Consider the following 17,136-nt stretch of genomic DNA (forward strand, 5'->3'; position numbering starts at 1 on the left):
TTTGGTAATATTCGCAAAAGACAATAATAAGTGGATTTTATTTTCAACAAACGCTGACATAGTACGACACTTCACTTTATTTGAATGGTAATAAGTTTTGCTATTCAACATGCAAACTAAACTTAATTTATCGTTTTGAGTTAAAAAGTTCAAACAACAAATTTAGCCTCTCAAAAACGCCCGCTTGTTGTTCCCTTTGATGAAAAAACGAAAAAGATGTTCGAAAAATATTATTTGAAGACATAAATCATGTAAAATTACAAATTATGAACCCTTCATACAAAACGAGCATTTAACACAAAGTAGCCTTGAGCGTTAACCAGGTTATTGCTATAGATAATCATTGAGAATAAGGTTAAACTCTACCTGGCACGACCTGGTGTTAACAGCAATAGGAAATTTCGCTAGTGTTTGGAAGCGTGTTCGCAACAATTACTAGGAAAGGGCATTACAAATATTAACATTTAAATTATATATAATCAGCTAATACCTACCGTTGGCTCATGAACTTTCTTCAGATGTAATGAATAATCCCATTTTATCGCAAAAGCTTTAGGGCAGAGTGAGCAGACATACTTCTTATCAGCGTAATGCCGCTTCTTGTGTCGCGTGACGCACTTCGCTGTCCAAAACATCTTGCCGCAAATGTCGCAGGATTTGGTCTTCTGTCCATGGAAGATCATGTGTTCCTTGAGGTTAGCGAGCACCGCAAAAGATTTGGAGCAGACAGGACATGTGTGCGGTCGGTGCTTCGAGTGGTTCTGTAGCTGATGGTAGTGCCAGTCCCGTTGTGAGTTGAAGCCTAACTCACAAGCTGAACAGTTCCAGGGCTTAGAACTGCTGTGCAGCAACAAGTGTTTGGCTGCGTTGCCGCGGCTGCTTAATACCTTACCACAAATTTCACAAGGATGAGGAGCACGACTCGACCATTGCCGCAACGGCTTCCTGGAACTTTCTTCGTTCTTGGGATTGTCCTTTCTCCTTCCGCGATGGCCTTTTTGGCCAGTAGATTTCTTAGTGAAATAGGTTTTCTTAGAACATCGTTGCCAATTTCTATCTTGATTGGGCAAGAATTTGTTGTCTTCGTCAACGTCATTGTGATCAGTCATACTGGATTCTTGTATTCCGTTCTGTAATGCCTCCACTTCAGCGGCGGCCACGACTCCAGTCTCACCAGGGCCACAGAAGTCGCCGATGATATGAACGTCGCCGTCGTCTTCGGAGGCCACGCAACGATAGTAAGGCACCGCTGTTCTCATGATGACGCCGATGAGTTCATTTTTTCCATGCACAGATAAATGATCAGCAAGAGAGAAGACTTCTTCGCCGCACACCGGACATTTCCACACATTATCGCCATCGCCGTATTGTTCTCCCGAGGACATGCTCCCATACGCGGGATCTGCAGCAGCATCATGTTCTCCATAATCGTAATTTGCGACCATTGAAACATCCCTGACTTGATTGCTTGCATCAGCGGCAGTAGGCGACACTCCTCTTGAGATCTCACATGTCAGGCCTCTGACGTCTGAGCTCCCGCACCGTAACAAGTGAGCCTTTGCCTCGTCGTGGCTCGACCCAATCTCTCCACCGCAATACGGACATGACCACAGGGCGCCGTCACGTGTGATGCTTAGCTCTACTACAGGATAGCTCGATGATTCATTTTTACATTCCTCCAGAATCCTTTGCTTTTCGTCCACCAGACCTCCGTCCTCGGACCTCACGTCACCCGTCAATGACGCATCCGTTATAAACAACCCTGAGCCGCATCCATCAATGGAAAATATTTCTGCCGTAGGGTTGACCTGATCCATACTGGCATCAGGGAGATTGTGAGGACGAGTTGATTCTTTAGCCCCTTCGTCGCCATAATCCGATATAACAACATCAGGATTCTGGACTCTTAGAGCAGAACTTGGCAGCGTCTCTTCGTTGAAACACTTATATTTGGTATTTTTTTTCTTATCATACGAGTGCTGAGATGCGTCGTTCATCGTCCTGTGGGGAGAGGGCGTGGGAGCTCCCGCCTGACTTGGCTTGATATCATCACCGAATTTAATGGAAGAGCTTGGCACGATCATCAAACTGTCACGGTCAGCGCAGGGTGTGCCTTGGACCAACACGTTAGAAGGGTTTGAATCTACTACATAGATTACTTTAGAACTGAACACGCTACTTTGGTAAGTCATTTTGCAGCAATTCAGAGATGGACCAACAAATCATTCATCTGAAAAAGTATAACACAAATTATTGTAATATCAATTACAAAATATTTAATCCCAAATTAAAATATTTATGAAACATAGGAATTTTTCAGCATTTCATTTTATGTAAAAAAAATTGATACGAATCAATCAAATTGATTAGCAAAATGCAGGGAGCTACTAGGCAAAAAATTACCTTGTGATTTGACACTAGAAATTAACAGTAAAACAATGGCATTTAAAATCGTTCTTATTGTATTCATTGTAAAGAGCTGCCACCATCCAAATGCAGTTTTGCATTAAATATCATGAAATGCATAAATAAAAGTAAAATTCAAAGATTAAAATGACTGCTTATGTAAGTGGACAGATTTCAAAATGAATATTAATAGGTAAAAAGTGTTTAACTCTTGTTTTAGTACAGTAAAGCAACTGATGATTATAGCGCATATCAAACTTCTATGTCGACATTAACTTCCTTAAACCTTTGGGCTCCTACATATCGTGGTTAGCCTCTTTTCATACCTATACGATACTGAATGGAATCTAGGAGCAGTTCAGTTAAAATAAAGTTCAGTAATAAAAGTTTTTGCACTGATAAAATTCTCATTATGAAGAAAAATACTTGTTGCCAATGAATTTGAATAATAAATGTCATGTTTCACCACAAGCAACAAATGGAGACTCAGATGCCGGGGGGTGGTCAAGTTCCCCCAAGAAGACGGCTGGTCTTCTCTCCTGCGGCTTGCTGTATCCTCCAGATTCTCTTGTTTTCATCCACCAGACCGTCAGTAAAGTATATATATTGAATAGTTAACAGTCTATCTTGTCATAAGGCCCTACCAGCTACTCGTGTCATGGCAATATCATAAACCACAGCCTGCTAAGCACTTGTGCTCAGCTGATATCAAGGGAAAATTGAGACATCACGAATTTCTGTCAAAATTGAGATATTTGCAAAATAAACCTAGGGTTTTCTGAGTTCCCATAAAACTTCAGTTCTAGGAATGCAAGTATCATTCGCATATGATGAAATTACTAGAGTACCAAGCAAGAGTCCTATCAGGAATTAATAAGATGGATGAATAGAAAGACACCGGACATTGCATACACTTGTACTGTCAAGGCAAATAACCTCATTAACATTTGGGTAGCAGAACATTCTATAGCTCCTTAACTGCTTTGGTCTGCATCAACAGACCCCATATTAGCAAGGATTTTTTTAGCTCTCTTATATGCAGCTTTGAGATCCTTTGGAATGATTGTTGCTTCGTCTGCTAATGCCTGCTTGGAATCATATTCTTTGATTTTTTCTTCACACAAAGTTTTGAGCCAGATTGAAGAACCTCCTTTAATTGATGCAGCATACTCCAAAAAGTGAGGGAAGTTGTCCTTAGCCATTACATGTGGGTTGAGGCAGCTCTGGATGAGATGAACTTGTATTTTCCTGTTGTACTTCCAGTTGGATCTGAAGGAAATCAATGCATTACTGTCAACAAAATGGATGTTTTTAACTTATACGAATAGGTACTAATGTTGGAGAAGTATACGTGCTCATTTTTTCAGTAACAAGAAAAGATAAACATAATAAAATACCTAAAAATACTTTTTTAAAAAACACGTTTTTCTTGTGGACTAAAAAGTAGAAAATAAATTATGGCTCGCCCCAAAAACGTGTGTCGGGCAGATTTATGATTAAAGCAAAAAGCACACAACACACGAATTTTGGAAATTTAATTGTGAACGTACAGCCCGAGCCACGTTTTTGGGGCGAGCCATAATTTATTTTCTACTTTTTAGTCCACAAGAAAAACGTGTTTTTTAAAAAAGTATTTTTAGGTATTTTATTTTCTCCTTTTTAGTCCGTTGCTACACGGACTAAAAAGCATGACTTGACGTATGTATCGATGATACGCAGCGTCAGCGCCTGCTCGTCTATAACGTCAGCGCCCGCACGTCATACTATATATATACTATATATATATATATACTTTACTCAATTAAGCTAATTTAGGTCTCTAATTGCAAGTTTTTATGATTGTATCTGAAATTGTTAGGCGAAAATAGCCTGCATGCCGAATTCCAGATCTCTAGAGCAATCAGAAGTGGGCTAATTTTTGTTGTCAATTCTAACAACAAACAAACAAACGCGAAGCTAAGCTAAGAAAAACATTTTAATAATAAAAAATACTTAAAAAAAACTTTTTAAAAAACCACGTTTTTCTTGTGGACTAAAAAGTAGAAAATAAAATACTTAAAAAAAACTTTTTAAAAAACCACGTTTTTCTTGTGGACTAAAAAGTAGAAAATAAATTATTGTTCGCCCCAAAAAAACGTGTGTCGGGCAGATTTATGATTAAAGCGAAAAGCACACAAATTTATTTTCTACTTTTTAGTCCACAAGAAAAACGAGGTTTTTTAAAAAGTTTTTTTTTAAGTATTTTATTTTCTACTTTTTAGTCCACAAGAAAAACGATTAAGACTTGATTAAGTATGACTTGACGTACGTATCGATGATACGCAGCGTCAGTGCCTGCTCGTCTATAATGTGAGCACCTGCACGTCATACTATATATATACACTATATATATACTTTACTCAATTAAACTAATTTAGGTCTCTAATTACTAGTTTTAATGATTGTATCTGAAATTGTTAGGCGAAAATAGCCTGCATGCCGAATTTCAGATCTCTAGAACAATCAGAAGTGGGCTAATTTTTGTTGTCAATGTTAACAACAAACAAACAAACAAACAAACGCGAAGCTAAGCTAAGAAAAACGTGTTAAAAATAGCATCCAAGCAATAGCAAAAAAAAAAAAAATAGCAAAATAGTTGTATAGATGGATATTAAAGGCCTCTTGAGAGATGATGGCACAACAGGGCAAGGAGAGTCAGGTGAAATATATAAATAGTCTACTATGTATCTAATCTGCTGTCTATTGGTAGTTGAATTAACATACCTGTCAAGTTTCCATTTAAGGAGATACTTGAGAGCTTCCATAGACTTGTGGTGCAGCTTCTCTCTCCTCTTTTCCATTCTCATTGTTCGGATTTGTTTAGTTTTCTGTTCATCAGGAATGCTGGTATCTGAATCAGATTCCTCTTTATCAGCTAACTCTATAAGTTCCTGTGGCATTTTTGCCCCTCGTTTCAAAATGTTTTTTTCTTCCTTAGTCCTCACAGTTTTAGACTTGGAGGCATTTCTCTCTCTCCTCTTTTCCAATCTTGTTGTTTTAATTCGTTTATTTTGCTGTTCTTCAGGAATGCTGGCATCTGAATCACGTTCCTCTTTGTCAGCCAATTCCACATGTTCTTGCTGAATTTTTGCTCCTTCCTTTGTCCTCACAGTTTTGGACTTGGAGGACTTTTTGGTTGATACATCCAACATTTTTGTGTTTGAAATATCACTAGCTAATTAGCTGCCTGAAACACATAGATAAATTATGTAACAATTAACTTCATTTTCTCAAGCTGTGCTCCTCTTACTTTCCAACAAAAAACATCAACACTGTTTCCCAAGAGATTGTCATTCTCACTGTAACAAATGTCACACTCCTTCACAAACAACTTCACATTAGAGGGTCCAAATTTTAGCAGCAGCATTGCAAAACATACACCTCAACAACCCTTACTTCTTGTACTAGCTCTATTTTTCACTTATTACATTTTAAAGCTTTTCAATAATCCACTTAACTCAATCCCAAATGAGAGTACCATGATACCATTTATCATGTCACATTGCATACAACATGTTAATAATACTCAAAAGACATGTTCCAAGAAACTCACCCACAGATAAAATATTTACAGGCATCAACTGCATATACAGGTTAAAATATTACAGAAGCAGAAATAGCACATCACCTATCACAAAACACATACAATATAAATAGGAAAAAAATAGGAATCCCACAAAATCATGCACATCTACACTGCTACTGAACTAAGGCTGAGTCAACATAAGTGTTTGCCTCCAAAGTCAAAAAATATAACTCAGTACTCAATGCAGTGAGTGACAGAGCGCGCAGGTCATGGACGGACAGACAGACGGACATGGCGAGCACAATACTAGTGCATTTTTTCCATAAATGAGAAAATGCGCTAAAAATATTTGAAACCTGCATCAATATTTATGCAAATGTTAATTAACTTGAAAGGAATATATCATTAAAAAACAACAGTTTTAGTCTATTAAGACTTCAAGCAATTAAATGAGGTGATCATCAGATGAGGCTTCTTGAATTGGCTCCTCTCAGTTATTAATTATTTTAACCAATATTTTGGATTAAATTTACATGTAATATTTTTACTATAAAACACTTGCATTTGGCAATAGCGAATTGATATGCACTGCTGCATTGGCAACTGGGATCTGTATATAACTTAATCACTTTCACTGTATTCTCATGATTCTACTTCCTCAAACGGCCTCTGCAATGTGTGCATAGCATTGAACTATTATTGGTGGCAGGATTTGTTATTACTGGATGTTACTACAGGATGTTATTACAGGATGTTACTTTGTTGTGTTCAAATTAGAGACAAATTATTACTGAATTAATATTTATTATTTAGTCTAATTGAAATCTAAGTGCTTCTACAGTTCAACTTTCAAAGTGCAACTTTAATTCCTGCTTTTTTTCTTTTTTTCTATCTTATATTTTGGATCAAAAAACCAGCCAAGGTGGGGTGGATCAAAAATCAAAATAATATACCTTCATAAGGAGTAATAAGGGATAATTTTGAGCATTTTTTTGTTATTAACTTCTTGCCATGAAACATTTCAGGAAAGAAATTTAAAAGCAAAGAAAACACCACAAAAGTTTAGCATATCTCTATTGAAAACATTTCGGAGACCAGCTCCATCGTCAGTTCGATAAATCTAGAACACAGATAAAGGTAGAAAATTTGTTTGGAGTTAATAAAAAAAAACACAGAAGTTCAAGCCTGCCTTCTCATCTGATACGTACTCTAAACTTTACGCCTCGGATTCATGCCCTGGGATTTTATATGGCTTACCTAAAATTCATAAGTCTGATTTTGCCACAAAGTTTCAATTCCGACCAATCTTTGCCGCAGATAATACCCCTAGTTTTAAACTGACTAAATGTTTAGCTCCAGTCTTAAACTGTCTTACAACTAACCAACATACAGTAGACAATTCTTATACTTTTGTTGACCGCTTGAAAGATTTTACTGATGTTCAGGGCTTAACAATGGCCTCTTTTGACGTAGAAAATTTATTCACAAATATACCGCTTTTTGAAACTATAGAGATCTGTCTAAATACTCTGTTTAAGGATATTCATGATACATTGATACTGTTATTGGTTTGAACCGCAATTATTTTAAATCCCTGCTAGAATTATCAGTTCTAAATTCGATTTTCATATTGCTGGTAAATTTTACAAACAGATTAACGGTTTGGGCATGGGTCTTCTTCCCCTTGGCCCAACCTTTGCGAATATTTTTATGTGTTTTCACAAGGTTTCATGGCTGGCCAATTGTCCTCCTGATTTCAAGCCAATTTTTTATTACAGATACGTCAATGACACCTTTCTTATTTTCTATTAAATTCTACCATGGAACCATGGAATTCTATTAAATATTATCTAATATTAAATTCTACCATGGAATTCTATTAAATTTACCATGGAACTCGAAGTGAACAATAGCTTGTCCTTTCTAGACTGCAATATTACTAAATTTAATGGCCGTTTTCAAACATCTGTTTACAGAAAACCAACTTTCACCAGCCTAAGCACCAGCTTTTTTAGTTTTTGTTCTTTTAGATTCAAGTTAAATGGGCTTCAAATGCTATTACACCGCGGCTTTCGTATATGCTCGACTTTCCATTCCATGCATTCTGAATTTGAATTTTTGCTCAATATCTTCTCGCTTAATGGATTTCCTTCTAGCTTGGTGTTTACCCAGATTAAGAAATTCATGTCTAAGCAATACAGTGAAGTTGTTCCAGAGCCTGATAGTAGAAGCGTTGTTTACTGTTCTTTTCCATACTTCGGCCATGCGTCCAAAGTTATGTCAAGAGAATTAAAAGTTTTGTTTATGAAATACTTCCCGGACATTGATCTTCGTATCTTACTGGTGAATAATTTCAAAATAGGTTCGTTTTTTAGGTACAAAGATATCCTTCCTTTTCATATGCAATCGTCCCTAGTTTATAAATTTAGTTGTGCACGATGTGTATCTGCGTACGTTGGGATGACGGCACGCAACTTTTACACTAGGGTTGCTGAGCATAGAGGGAGGAGTTATAGGACTGGGCAGTTACTATCGTGCCCTCCTCATTTCGACTGTGCGCACTCATGCCGAACAGTGCAACGTTCCAGTGTCGGACACAGACTTTGAGGTTTTAGCTTATAGTTCTGGTGCTTCCGATCTGCGTATTTTGGAATCTTTGTATATTTTTAAAGAGAAGCCTAGTTTAAATGCTGCCTATAGTTCTTATCCATTAGAAATTGTGAATAGATAGGTAGTTACTTTATTATTTTGCCCTTTGTCGGTAAATTTAGGTTTTTAACTTTTGTGGTTTTTTATTAACTCCAAACTAATTTTCTTCTTTTATCTGTGTTCTAGATTTATCGAACTGACGATGGAGCTGGTCTCCAAAACGTTTTCAATAGAGATATGCTAAACTTTTGTGGCGTTTTCTTTATTTTTAAATTTTTAGTGAATCTGCGATTACAGCAATCTAGTGACTTTTTAATTTCAGGAAAGAGTCTGGGCTCATTCTGGAGGTCTTTGCAAAAGCTATCATATGGCATCTCCAAAAAAATGTATATGCTATTTGTAAGGTGCCTGACACAAAAAAGTATCTCAAATTACCCCTGGGAACAGGTAATATGGGACACTTAAAATAAAACTTGATTTTAACATTTGAAGCATGCAGATTGTACTCATCTATTACTAAAATACTCCATTCTCCAATGTCCTACTCTTCCTTTGGAGATGCTGTAGATGAAGAACAAATGAAATTTTCAGCAATTTATACCTGTTTTTCCTTTATTGATTTATTACTATAACCATACATTACTGTATTATTGATGTGATATTAACTTATCCATGGACATGCCATTGAACATTGACAACCTTGTGTACTGCAAGCTTCATATCAGCAGCCATATAGCATTTATTCTGCATCTGTAAGGCATAAGCTTACAGAACTGGGCTAATGGGCTTGTAATTTTGCACCATTTTAATAGGGTCAAGTGAATTCACTCTGATAAAAAGAGATTCTGTAAAATGGGGTAACTTAGACCGGCGGGGTAACTTAGACCACTTTTAGTTTTTTTAACAAAAACCCCCACAACTCAAAAACTATTTGACATAGAAAAATTTTGTCAATGGGCATTAAAGGCCTAATACTGAGGCTACATTACACAATAGAAAGGTTTGAAAAGTTTGCATATCTAATAGGTAAAAAAATTAAAAATGTGACCCACAAAAAAAAGCTATTATTTAAAGCCTGTCAGAGTACCCCCTCCAATTTTTTTATTTTTTGGTTAAAACATTTTTCGATGATCTCACCACGTGGCATGCATTGTCTCTCTTTGGATCTCAATATTTTCCCACTAGATGGCCAAGACCTAGTGTTTTTTGCAGTATTTTGACACGCAGTCGCAAACATAGTGGCAAACCAGAGATTTTTTAGAATCAGTTCATTTTTAATTTCCTCATTTACTCAAGATTTGAACCAATTTCTTAAGTATGATAATGCTGGTATCCAGGATACTTTACTGGTCTACCTGTAGGACTCAAAAATGAACTTGAGGGAGAGTCTAAAAAACTCTCTGCTTTGCCACTATGGTCGCAAATGTATGATGTCACCATTTCAACCATCAATGAACGCATGGAACTAAAACAAAGCTTAATATAAAGGAAAAGCTGGAGAGGTGACGGAATTACCTACGGCTACGATGTCGGAATATACCACGTTTACCCTACCTGCCTACCAATTAGCTAGGTACAAATAGAAAGCACTAAATTTGCCAGCATTCATTAATATTAGGTATCTCTTTTATTAACAAAACTGAAAATGATCAGCATTATTAAACTGCTTCATACTTCATAATTAATTATTAGTCAAAGCTCAAAGTCATCATGTGCCATGTGGTTAGGTATCTAACCCCTCATAGTCATAGTACCCACTCATAGGATGATAGGCTCATACTCATAGCAGACTTTTATTAGCAGTGATAGCACTGTCCGTCGCCACTGTGAACTTGTGATGCACAAAATTACAAATCACAGTTTTGAACTTCTGACCCGTGTTCCAGTATAATACGAATTCTAGTGAAGAACGGTGAGGTTTGAGTTAGAGTTGTGCAGTGGACACTCGTCAGCAACAGCCACGAGAATTTCTTGAACACAACGTACGTGCGGTAAATGCAAAGCTGCGAAGGAAGAAGCATTTCGGACTAGCAGTCAATGCAGTTCCTTGCTTCCGTCCGTATTTCGTAGAAAGTAGCCGTTAAGATTGGAAATTAGACAAGAATAGAATAGAAGTGTCGGCGTTGAAGACATAGGCCCATGGCCTGTTGCCGATTCTACTTGTTGCGCGTCTTTGAACACTCTCTACTAAATTTTTGTCCTTTTCAAATTTCGGTGACCACACGACGTTTCCAAACTCCAGGTTCGGGCGCACGACAGCAACAAACAACTGCTTCATCGTTTCTAAATCTAGGAACTCGAAAGAGCGTCTGATCAGTCCAAGCTTAGATTTCAAAATAAATAAAATTGTAGCATGGTGACTCTAAAAGAGTATCACGCCATTAGATACACGAAGCGCCCGAAAAATTTTTAGGTTACTTTAACTATGTTTAAACACACGACTGTCATTCAAGGCGCCAAGAAGCAGACATTTACTTATCGAACACATAAGGCCTGCAGCTCAATTGATAGTCAACCCTGCATACGTTCCATGTAGAAAAAAAGTAACAATGAGAGCAATGTATATTACAAGTTGGAAAAAATGCCAAATAACCTTGACACGCGTAGCACAAAAAAAAAAAGATGAAGTGCCGGGAAGTCGAACAATATATTCGAAGTTCAACAAAAAATAACGGTCCGTAATGCTACAAGTTAATGTTATCTCTTGTAAGGATATTTACTTGATAGTCAATCCTTCGACAGCTACAAAGGGATTAAAGCAATGAGCGTTGCTTCGACAATATTTTTCATTAAAAATATATCAGGGTTTCAGTAACCTCAAATGAGAAACCATGCATTGTAATCCAAATTTTAGAATCTTTTTAGCACACAAGCCAATGGAAGCGACAGCTTTTCGGTGTGGAAGCGCTCAGCTGAATGACTTCTAGTCTTTTTTGGTGAGTTATCGGTGTGCTGCGCGTTTCAACGATTCACACCGCAAGCTGTTCTTTGCTGCAGCTCATGGATCAAAGCGGCGGGTTTTACTGATGAACTGCTCCACCTTTCTGCAGATCTGAGGCCAGTCCGGGCAGCCGGCAGTGTCACCTCCCAGCAACGAGGCAGAGCTGGGGACCAGCAGGCTCGGCCCGCTCCGCAGCCGAAGGCTGCTTAAGCACCTGAATGAGGTGGCTTCGCAAGTAGGTTCCCTGAACGATGACTCATGCTGCATTCTCTGGCCAAACTGACTCCATGCCCAGCTACGCGACGTCATAACTACGTTTCTTAATGCGCATAAATGCAATCGTAAATCAGTAAGGACTGGATCTAAAAAGGAAGAATATCTATATGCCCGCAGAAGGAAATAAAACCATATTATCGACACACGGTACAAGGCAGCTAAGATTCGGAAAATATTTCACTTCACTTGACATAGTCCCAGACGAATATAAAATAGTGGTAAAGTGTAATATATACCTACCCTTTTGACTGTCAACTAGGTACTTTTACTTAATATCGTTGTGATAAGGACATCTCAATTTGAGTAAAAGAAAAAGTCAACAGAAACCATTTAGATAATTATAGTTCGTACTTTCTTAGCTCCAAAGGCAAATTTGGACAGATCGTGCGCAAGGTCCATGATAAATCGTGTGGAAACAAGCTTCAAACATTCCAATATCGAAGAAAGGCCAAACAAAGCTTAATCTTTCATGTCAATGCTATTATATTTTATGTATATTCTAAACTATCTGATCTATTCCCTGATCGGTTCAAGTAGCCATCCATCGAAACAATCTTGCCATTAAGTGCATTTTAATCAATGGAATGGAATCATTTCACGTACCTAGGTTGACAAGAAGTCCAGGAGGCTGCGAGCCGAACAGTATAAAATTTGGCAGGGTCTATAATAAATAATAATAGCGGTGTCAACGTTGATTAGACCTTGAGACCTGCTGCCGATTCTGAATATGGCAAAATTTTCCCAGCTCGTTGCGAGTTTAGAACATGCAACTTACTGTTCCAATTTTTCTGCGCTAAACTAGTCTGTTATCACGCCGATTTTGAACAAGAAGTATCACAGGTAGCTGGGCTCGAACCCACAACTCACTGCTCCTATCATGAGACTGGGAATGTAGCCACAGGGCCATCCTGCCCGGCTAGATATAAAGAATAAATGATTACTTCTAAATCCGGTAGCGCATGGGCAAAGGGGAAAATAATCTAATTTAAAGTCGTAATTCAAATTCAGAGGATACTGAAACATCAGCAAGTACGAGAGCTCGTATATCTGTACAGTTTATGAACCGTTATTACGCCAACCAAGGCGAGAGCATCAAGGGAGGGATTACAATGATGCTTCATTGATGTTGCTAATTAAACGCGTAATTGTATCTTAGAGTCAAACTATTTTCTCCAATAACACTATGAAATTTCACGACAAATCAATGCATTAAACAGAAAATCCCCGCTACATGCAACACAGATGTTGAAAAATGTTGGTGGGGACTTTTAAGCACACTCAGATAAATTAGAGACACTTTCCCCAAATAGCAATGCACTTTTTACTCTAGTGTGGGCCATCCTAAACTAATTTAGCCCAAAATAGAAGTGTGTCAGAGCAAGGTGCAGAAAGTGCGTCAGTATTTGGACAGCATGAGCCATCCATTTTTGTAAGTGTAAGCGCAGGAGGCGGGACGCCTACTTCGCGGCGGGCTCGTCTGGGAGGTCTTTGAGTCCCTGAAAAATACAAACGATTAATTCATGAGCAATAAATATTTGAATACATGCGAATATTATGATGTTATCATTATGGAAGATGGCTTAAGCCAATAAATATTTGAAATACATGCGAATATTAAGAAGTTCTCATTAAGGAAGATGGCTTAAGCCAATAAATATTTGAAATACATGCTAATATTATGATGTTACTACTAGTGAACACGGCTAACGATATCGTGTAAGCCAATAAATATTTGAAATACATGCGAATATTAAGAGGTTCTCATTAAGGAGCATAGCTAACGATATCGTGTAACTGTAAACCATTACAAAACTATTTCATAACCATTATACTAAGGGCGATCAAGTTGGGTGGCTCCAGATACAATATTTACGCGAAACAATCATATTTAATAATGATTTTAATATAAATTTATTAAGTAACCAAGGAAAAAATTTCCACCAACATTCAAGAAAATCTTGGAAGAATTTACAATTCTTTCATTGAACAAATTTATGTGCAAATCTAAGTTGTTAGCGTTTGGCTCGAAATATTCACATCAAAATAATAATTCACGCCAGGGGTGCGTGGGTCGTGAGAAGAAGCTCATAAGGAGCAGTTTAAAAATAATTATGTTTATGAAATGAATAACATCTTTGTGTATAGTTGATTATAACTCTGTACTTGCGCTACTTAAGAGAAGCTTAGTTCGGGCGGGAGCATAAAGTTTGTTCGATCTCAGCCACTGGCGGTCGTTAACAACAATATTTAACTCTAATTAATACGCTATATTTATACGCAACACATTTGTAAATTGAACGCAATATTTGAGTGTAGCAATTCAGGGGCAACACTCTGCAACATTCAGCGTGGTGCAGCAGCGTAGCGTGTTGCAGAGTGTTGCTCTAGCATAGCGTGTTGCAGAGTGTTGCTCTAGCATAGCATGTTGCAGAGTGTTGCTCTAGCATAGCATGTTGCAGAGTGTTGCTCTAGCTTAGTGTATCAAATGCGCTCTCTGAGTGACAGAGAGCGCATTTTCTCATCGACAAAAACTTGAGGTCACGGACAGACGGACGGACAGACAGACAGACGGATGGACGGACATGGCGAGCACAATAGTGCATTTTTTCCATAAATGAGAAAATGCGCTAAAAAATCAAGGAGTTCATGAACAACCTAATGCCTAAATCCTCTTGAAAATAATGAACAAACCTAACAAGTGCACTCAATCAACACTATGATATTTCAAAAATGTTTAGAAATACATGAACATTTAGTTAACGAGACATTTGGTTTAGTGTTTCTGCAATAAATGCAATAAAATATGATATTTTGGAGCTGTGGAATAGGGGATTGGTTTGAGAAGAACGACTCCTATAGAGCACCTCTCCTAATTTCTGACAAGGTTCAGTTCTTCATAACAGTAGACAGTCAGTTTGGTGCCTAGGACCATTCATTAAATTGTTAATAATTACAAAATAATTCAGCTGAATAGAAGGTGGACCTTTGTTGATTTATACAATGGACGGACTGAGTACCAAAAGAAACTTTGTGCACAACTCAAGAGAGTCTAAAACCATGACAAAAATAAATTCTCATCATTTTATACCAAATTACAGTTTTTATGGACACATTGTACTAGTGAGGGCTTCATTGAAACACAATACAATAAAAACAGTCAGATATTAGTAGAGGGAGTTTTTTTAATATTTACTCTTTCTGTTGTTGATATAGGTATGCGTTCAGATATATGATATGCATTTGGATAAATGATATGAATTTGGATATATGAATGGATATATGATACATCCATTACATCCTTTCTTGTGTCCATTTATTTTTCACTTGCTACTAAGGGGAACCTTATTTCTAACAGTTATTTCCAGGGGAACCTAGGGGAACCATATTTTATTGAAAATTTGTTGCTAAAAAAAAGGCTCCCAGTAGAAATACGTGCAATAAAATATGGTTCCCATAGGTTCCTCTGGAAATAACTGTTAGAAATAAGGTTCCCTGTGAAGATATTTTAAGGGGAACCTTAATTACTCTTACATGTTAAGTGCCCTTGAAGTTTGTTTGAACCAGACACCATGATAAATGCTGCGTAGAATTGTAATAATAATAACAATAATGTAATTTGTAAATATCTTGTCCTTCTACAGGCCACTTACCAGTGGCTTGTAGGTGCTACCGTTGAGACGCTCATCTCGTAGCACGTAGTGTCGCTCACGCCCGAACCTCAGACTGCGCTGGTACCACTGATACAAAAATATTATTACTTTACTGTTTTAGTTTTAATAGTTAATTACCTGATAACTTTCAAGAATTGTAGTAGGACCTAACATTAAATATATCTACCTATAATTATTTGACTAGCTCATAGTTTTAATAAGATTCATACACTTATTGCAAAGTATGTATTATATCATTATATAGCTGTTAATGGTAGAACATGTTGTAAATTTTAATGGAGGAATTCTTGAGTTATTGCATGGTTCAGGATGGTGTTACCTTACAGATAAATTATTAGTATTAAACATCATTATATATAACATCACTAAAATAAAGTGCAGCTAACTATTTCATGTCCGTGATAATCATAAGAATCAATCAAAATCCTACATAATTAATTACATAGAAAATATATCAAAAAGCAAAATGTTTAGTGTGGTAAAATTTATAGATATAGAGAGATAGGTAGCATCTACATAATTAATTACATAGAAAATATATCAAAAAGCAAAATGTTTAGTGTGGTAAATTTCATAGATATAAATAGATAGCATGAATATACAAACGACCGTGACACTCATCTTTTCAGGGGTGAACGGTGTAGCTTGCGCAAGGTGTTAAGTGTATACTTACATTGCCCAAAAGTATTTAGTGTGATAAAATTTATAGATATAGAGAGATAGCATAAATATACTTACATTGCCCAAAAGTAACTTGTTGAGCCAAGGATTAATCATGTGAGGAATTGTCAGGCAGACTACGCAGATAGAAAAACTTGGGATGATTTCAAACCACATCTTGAAATTTAATGCTAATATTGCCTATAGGAACTGAAAAAAATAATAATCATAAAATCACCATTTGCATACATTAACTATTATTCATTTTTAGTGAAATACTGGTACATGCTAATTTTTAACTGTAATATCTCTGGCACATTATGTAATTAAATTGTGTAATTACACAAGAGAATTTTTTGTCATTTTTTAAACAAATAATTCAATACATTTATTATACATTAAATTAATATATTTTCATTCATTTAAATTGAATTAATATATAAACATAGCATTTATTAAAAACTGAAAAAAACATTATACATAAACTTTAAATTACCATTTATAGAAAAAATATTTCTTTCTAGTTAATGAATAATGTAAGGAATTGAATATATCTGTATAATTACATACTGTGACTGAATTAATGTTCATCACAATTGTTTGTATTCAATTTTTATTATTAATTGATTACTCTTATCCAGTTATAGTGAGCTTGTTGTTTTAATGGTGTGTTGCTGCACCATGCAGTCTTCTCTTTTATGTATAGGTATGTATGTTACATAATCATAATTGTACATCCAAGTGTCAGTTAAAGTCTTCCAGATGTGATGCTTTTCCCTGTGAGGCCCTACTTAAACCCACATTAATACATGAGAAAGCACTTGAACTTTGAACTAATACACGTAATGCACTTGAACTTTTATTTAAAATGTAGATTATGATTTCATTGCACTTTATTGTACATTTAATCAGAACTGAACTGATTTATTGTATTTAATCAGAACTGAACTGATTTATTGTATTTAATC

At 36.5% G+C, this 17,136-nt stretch overlaps 3 protein-coding genes across 3 annotated transcripts; all 3 read right to left on the reverse strand.

Moving 5' to 3' along the window:
- Positions 1–22: 22 nt before the first annotated feature.
- On the reverse strand, positions 23–2,453 carry LOC108665017 (zinc finger protein 91-like). Its single transcript, XM_018151728.2, has 2 exons — positions 2,404–2,453; positions 23–2,230 (listed from the first exon to the last, which is right to left on the reverse strand). Exon 2 carries the CDS (start codon positions 2,190–2,192, stop codon positions 480–482), a length of 1,713 nt encoding a protein of 570 aa, XP_018007217.1. The 5' UTR covers positions 2,193–2,230; positions 2,404–2,453; the 3' UTR covers positions 23–479.
- An 853-nt stretch (positions 2,454–3,306) lies between these two features.
- Positions 3,307–5,906, reverse strand: LOC108664999. Its single transcript, XM_018151710.2, has 2 exons — positions 5,170–5,906; positions 3,307–3,675 (listed from the first exon to the last, which is right to left on the reverse strand). The coding sequence occupies exons 1-2, from the start codon at positions 5,595–5,597 to the stop codon at positions 3,381–3,383; spliced, it is 723 nt and encodes a 240-aa protein (XP_018007199.1). The 5' UTR covers positions 5,598–5,906; the 3' UTR covers positions 3,307–3,380.
- A 6,961-nt stretch (positions 5,907–12,867) lies between these two features.
- On the reverse strand, positions 12,868–16,380 carry LOC108665000 (NADH dehydrogenase [ubiquinone] 1 alpha subcomplex subunit 1). The gene is made up of 3 exons (XM_018151711.2): positions 16,247–16,380; positions 15,488–15,574; positions 12,868–13,333 (listed from the first exon to the last, which is right to left on the reverse strand). Exons 1-3 carry the CDS (start codon positions 16,343–16,345, stop codon positions 13,295–13,297), a joined length of 225 nt encoding a protein of 74 aa, XP_018007200.1. The 5' UTR covers positions 16,346–16,380; the 3' UTR covers positions 12,868–13,294.
- Between the last annotated feature and the right edge of the window lie 756 nt (positions 16,381–17,136).

This window comes from Hyalella azteca, unplaced genomic scaffold, assembly GCF_000764305.2.
Source record: "Hyalella azteca isolate HAZT.00-mixed unplaced genomic scaffold, Hazt_2.0.2 contig13225, whole genome shotgun sequence".
NCBI classification, from domain to species: domain Eukaryota; kingdom Metazoa; phylum Arthropoda; class Malacostraca; order Amphipoda; family Hyalellidae; genus Hyalella; species Hyalella azteca.

What these genes read in the sequence shown, in the direction of transcription:
- LOC108665017 (XM_018151728.2), bottom strand. Translation starts at nt 2,192, where the DNA reads ATGACTTACCAAAGTAGCGTGTTCAGTTCTAAAGTAATCTATGTAGTA.
- LOC108664999 (XM_018151710.2), bottom strand. Translation starts at nt 5,597, where the DNA reads ATGTTGGATGTATCAACCAAAAAGTCCTCCAAGTCCAAAACTGTGAGG. An exon ending in CTTAAATGGAAACTTGACAG is followed by an intron (nt 3,676 to 5,169) that starts GTATGTTAATTC and finishes GATTTCCTTCAG; the next exon opens with ATCCAACTGGAAGTACAACA.
- LOC108665000 (XM_018151711.2), bottom strand. Translation starts at nt 16,345, where the DNA reads ATGTGGTTTGAAATCATCCCAAGTTTTTCTATCTGCGTAGTCTGCCTG. An exon ending in ACAAGTTACTTTTGGGCAAT is followed by an intron (nt 15,575 to 16,246) that starts GTAAGTATATTT and finishes TTTTTGTATCAG; the next exon opens with TGGTACCAGCGCAGTCTGAG. An exon ending in GTAGCACCTACAAGCCACTG is followed by an intron (nt 13,334 to 15,487) that starts GTAAGTGGCCTG and finishes TGTATTTTTCAG; the next exon opens with GGACTCAAAGACCTCCCAGA.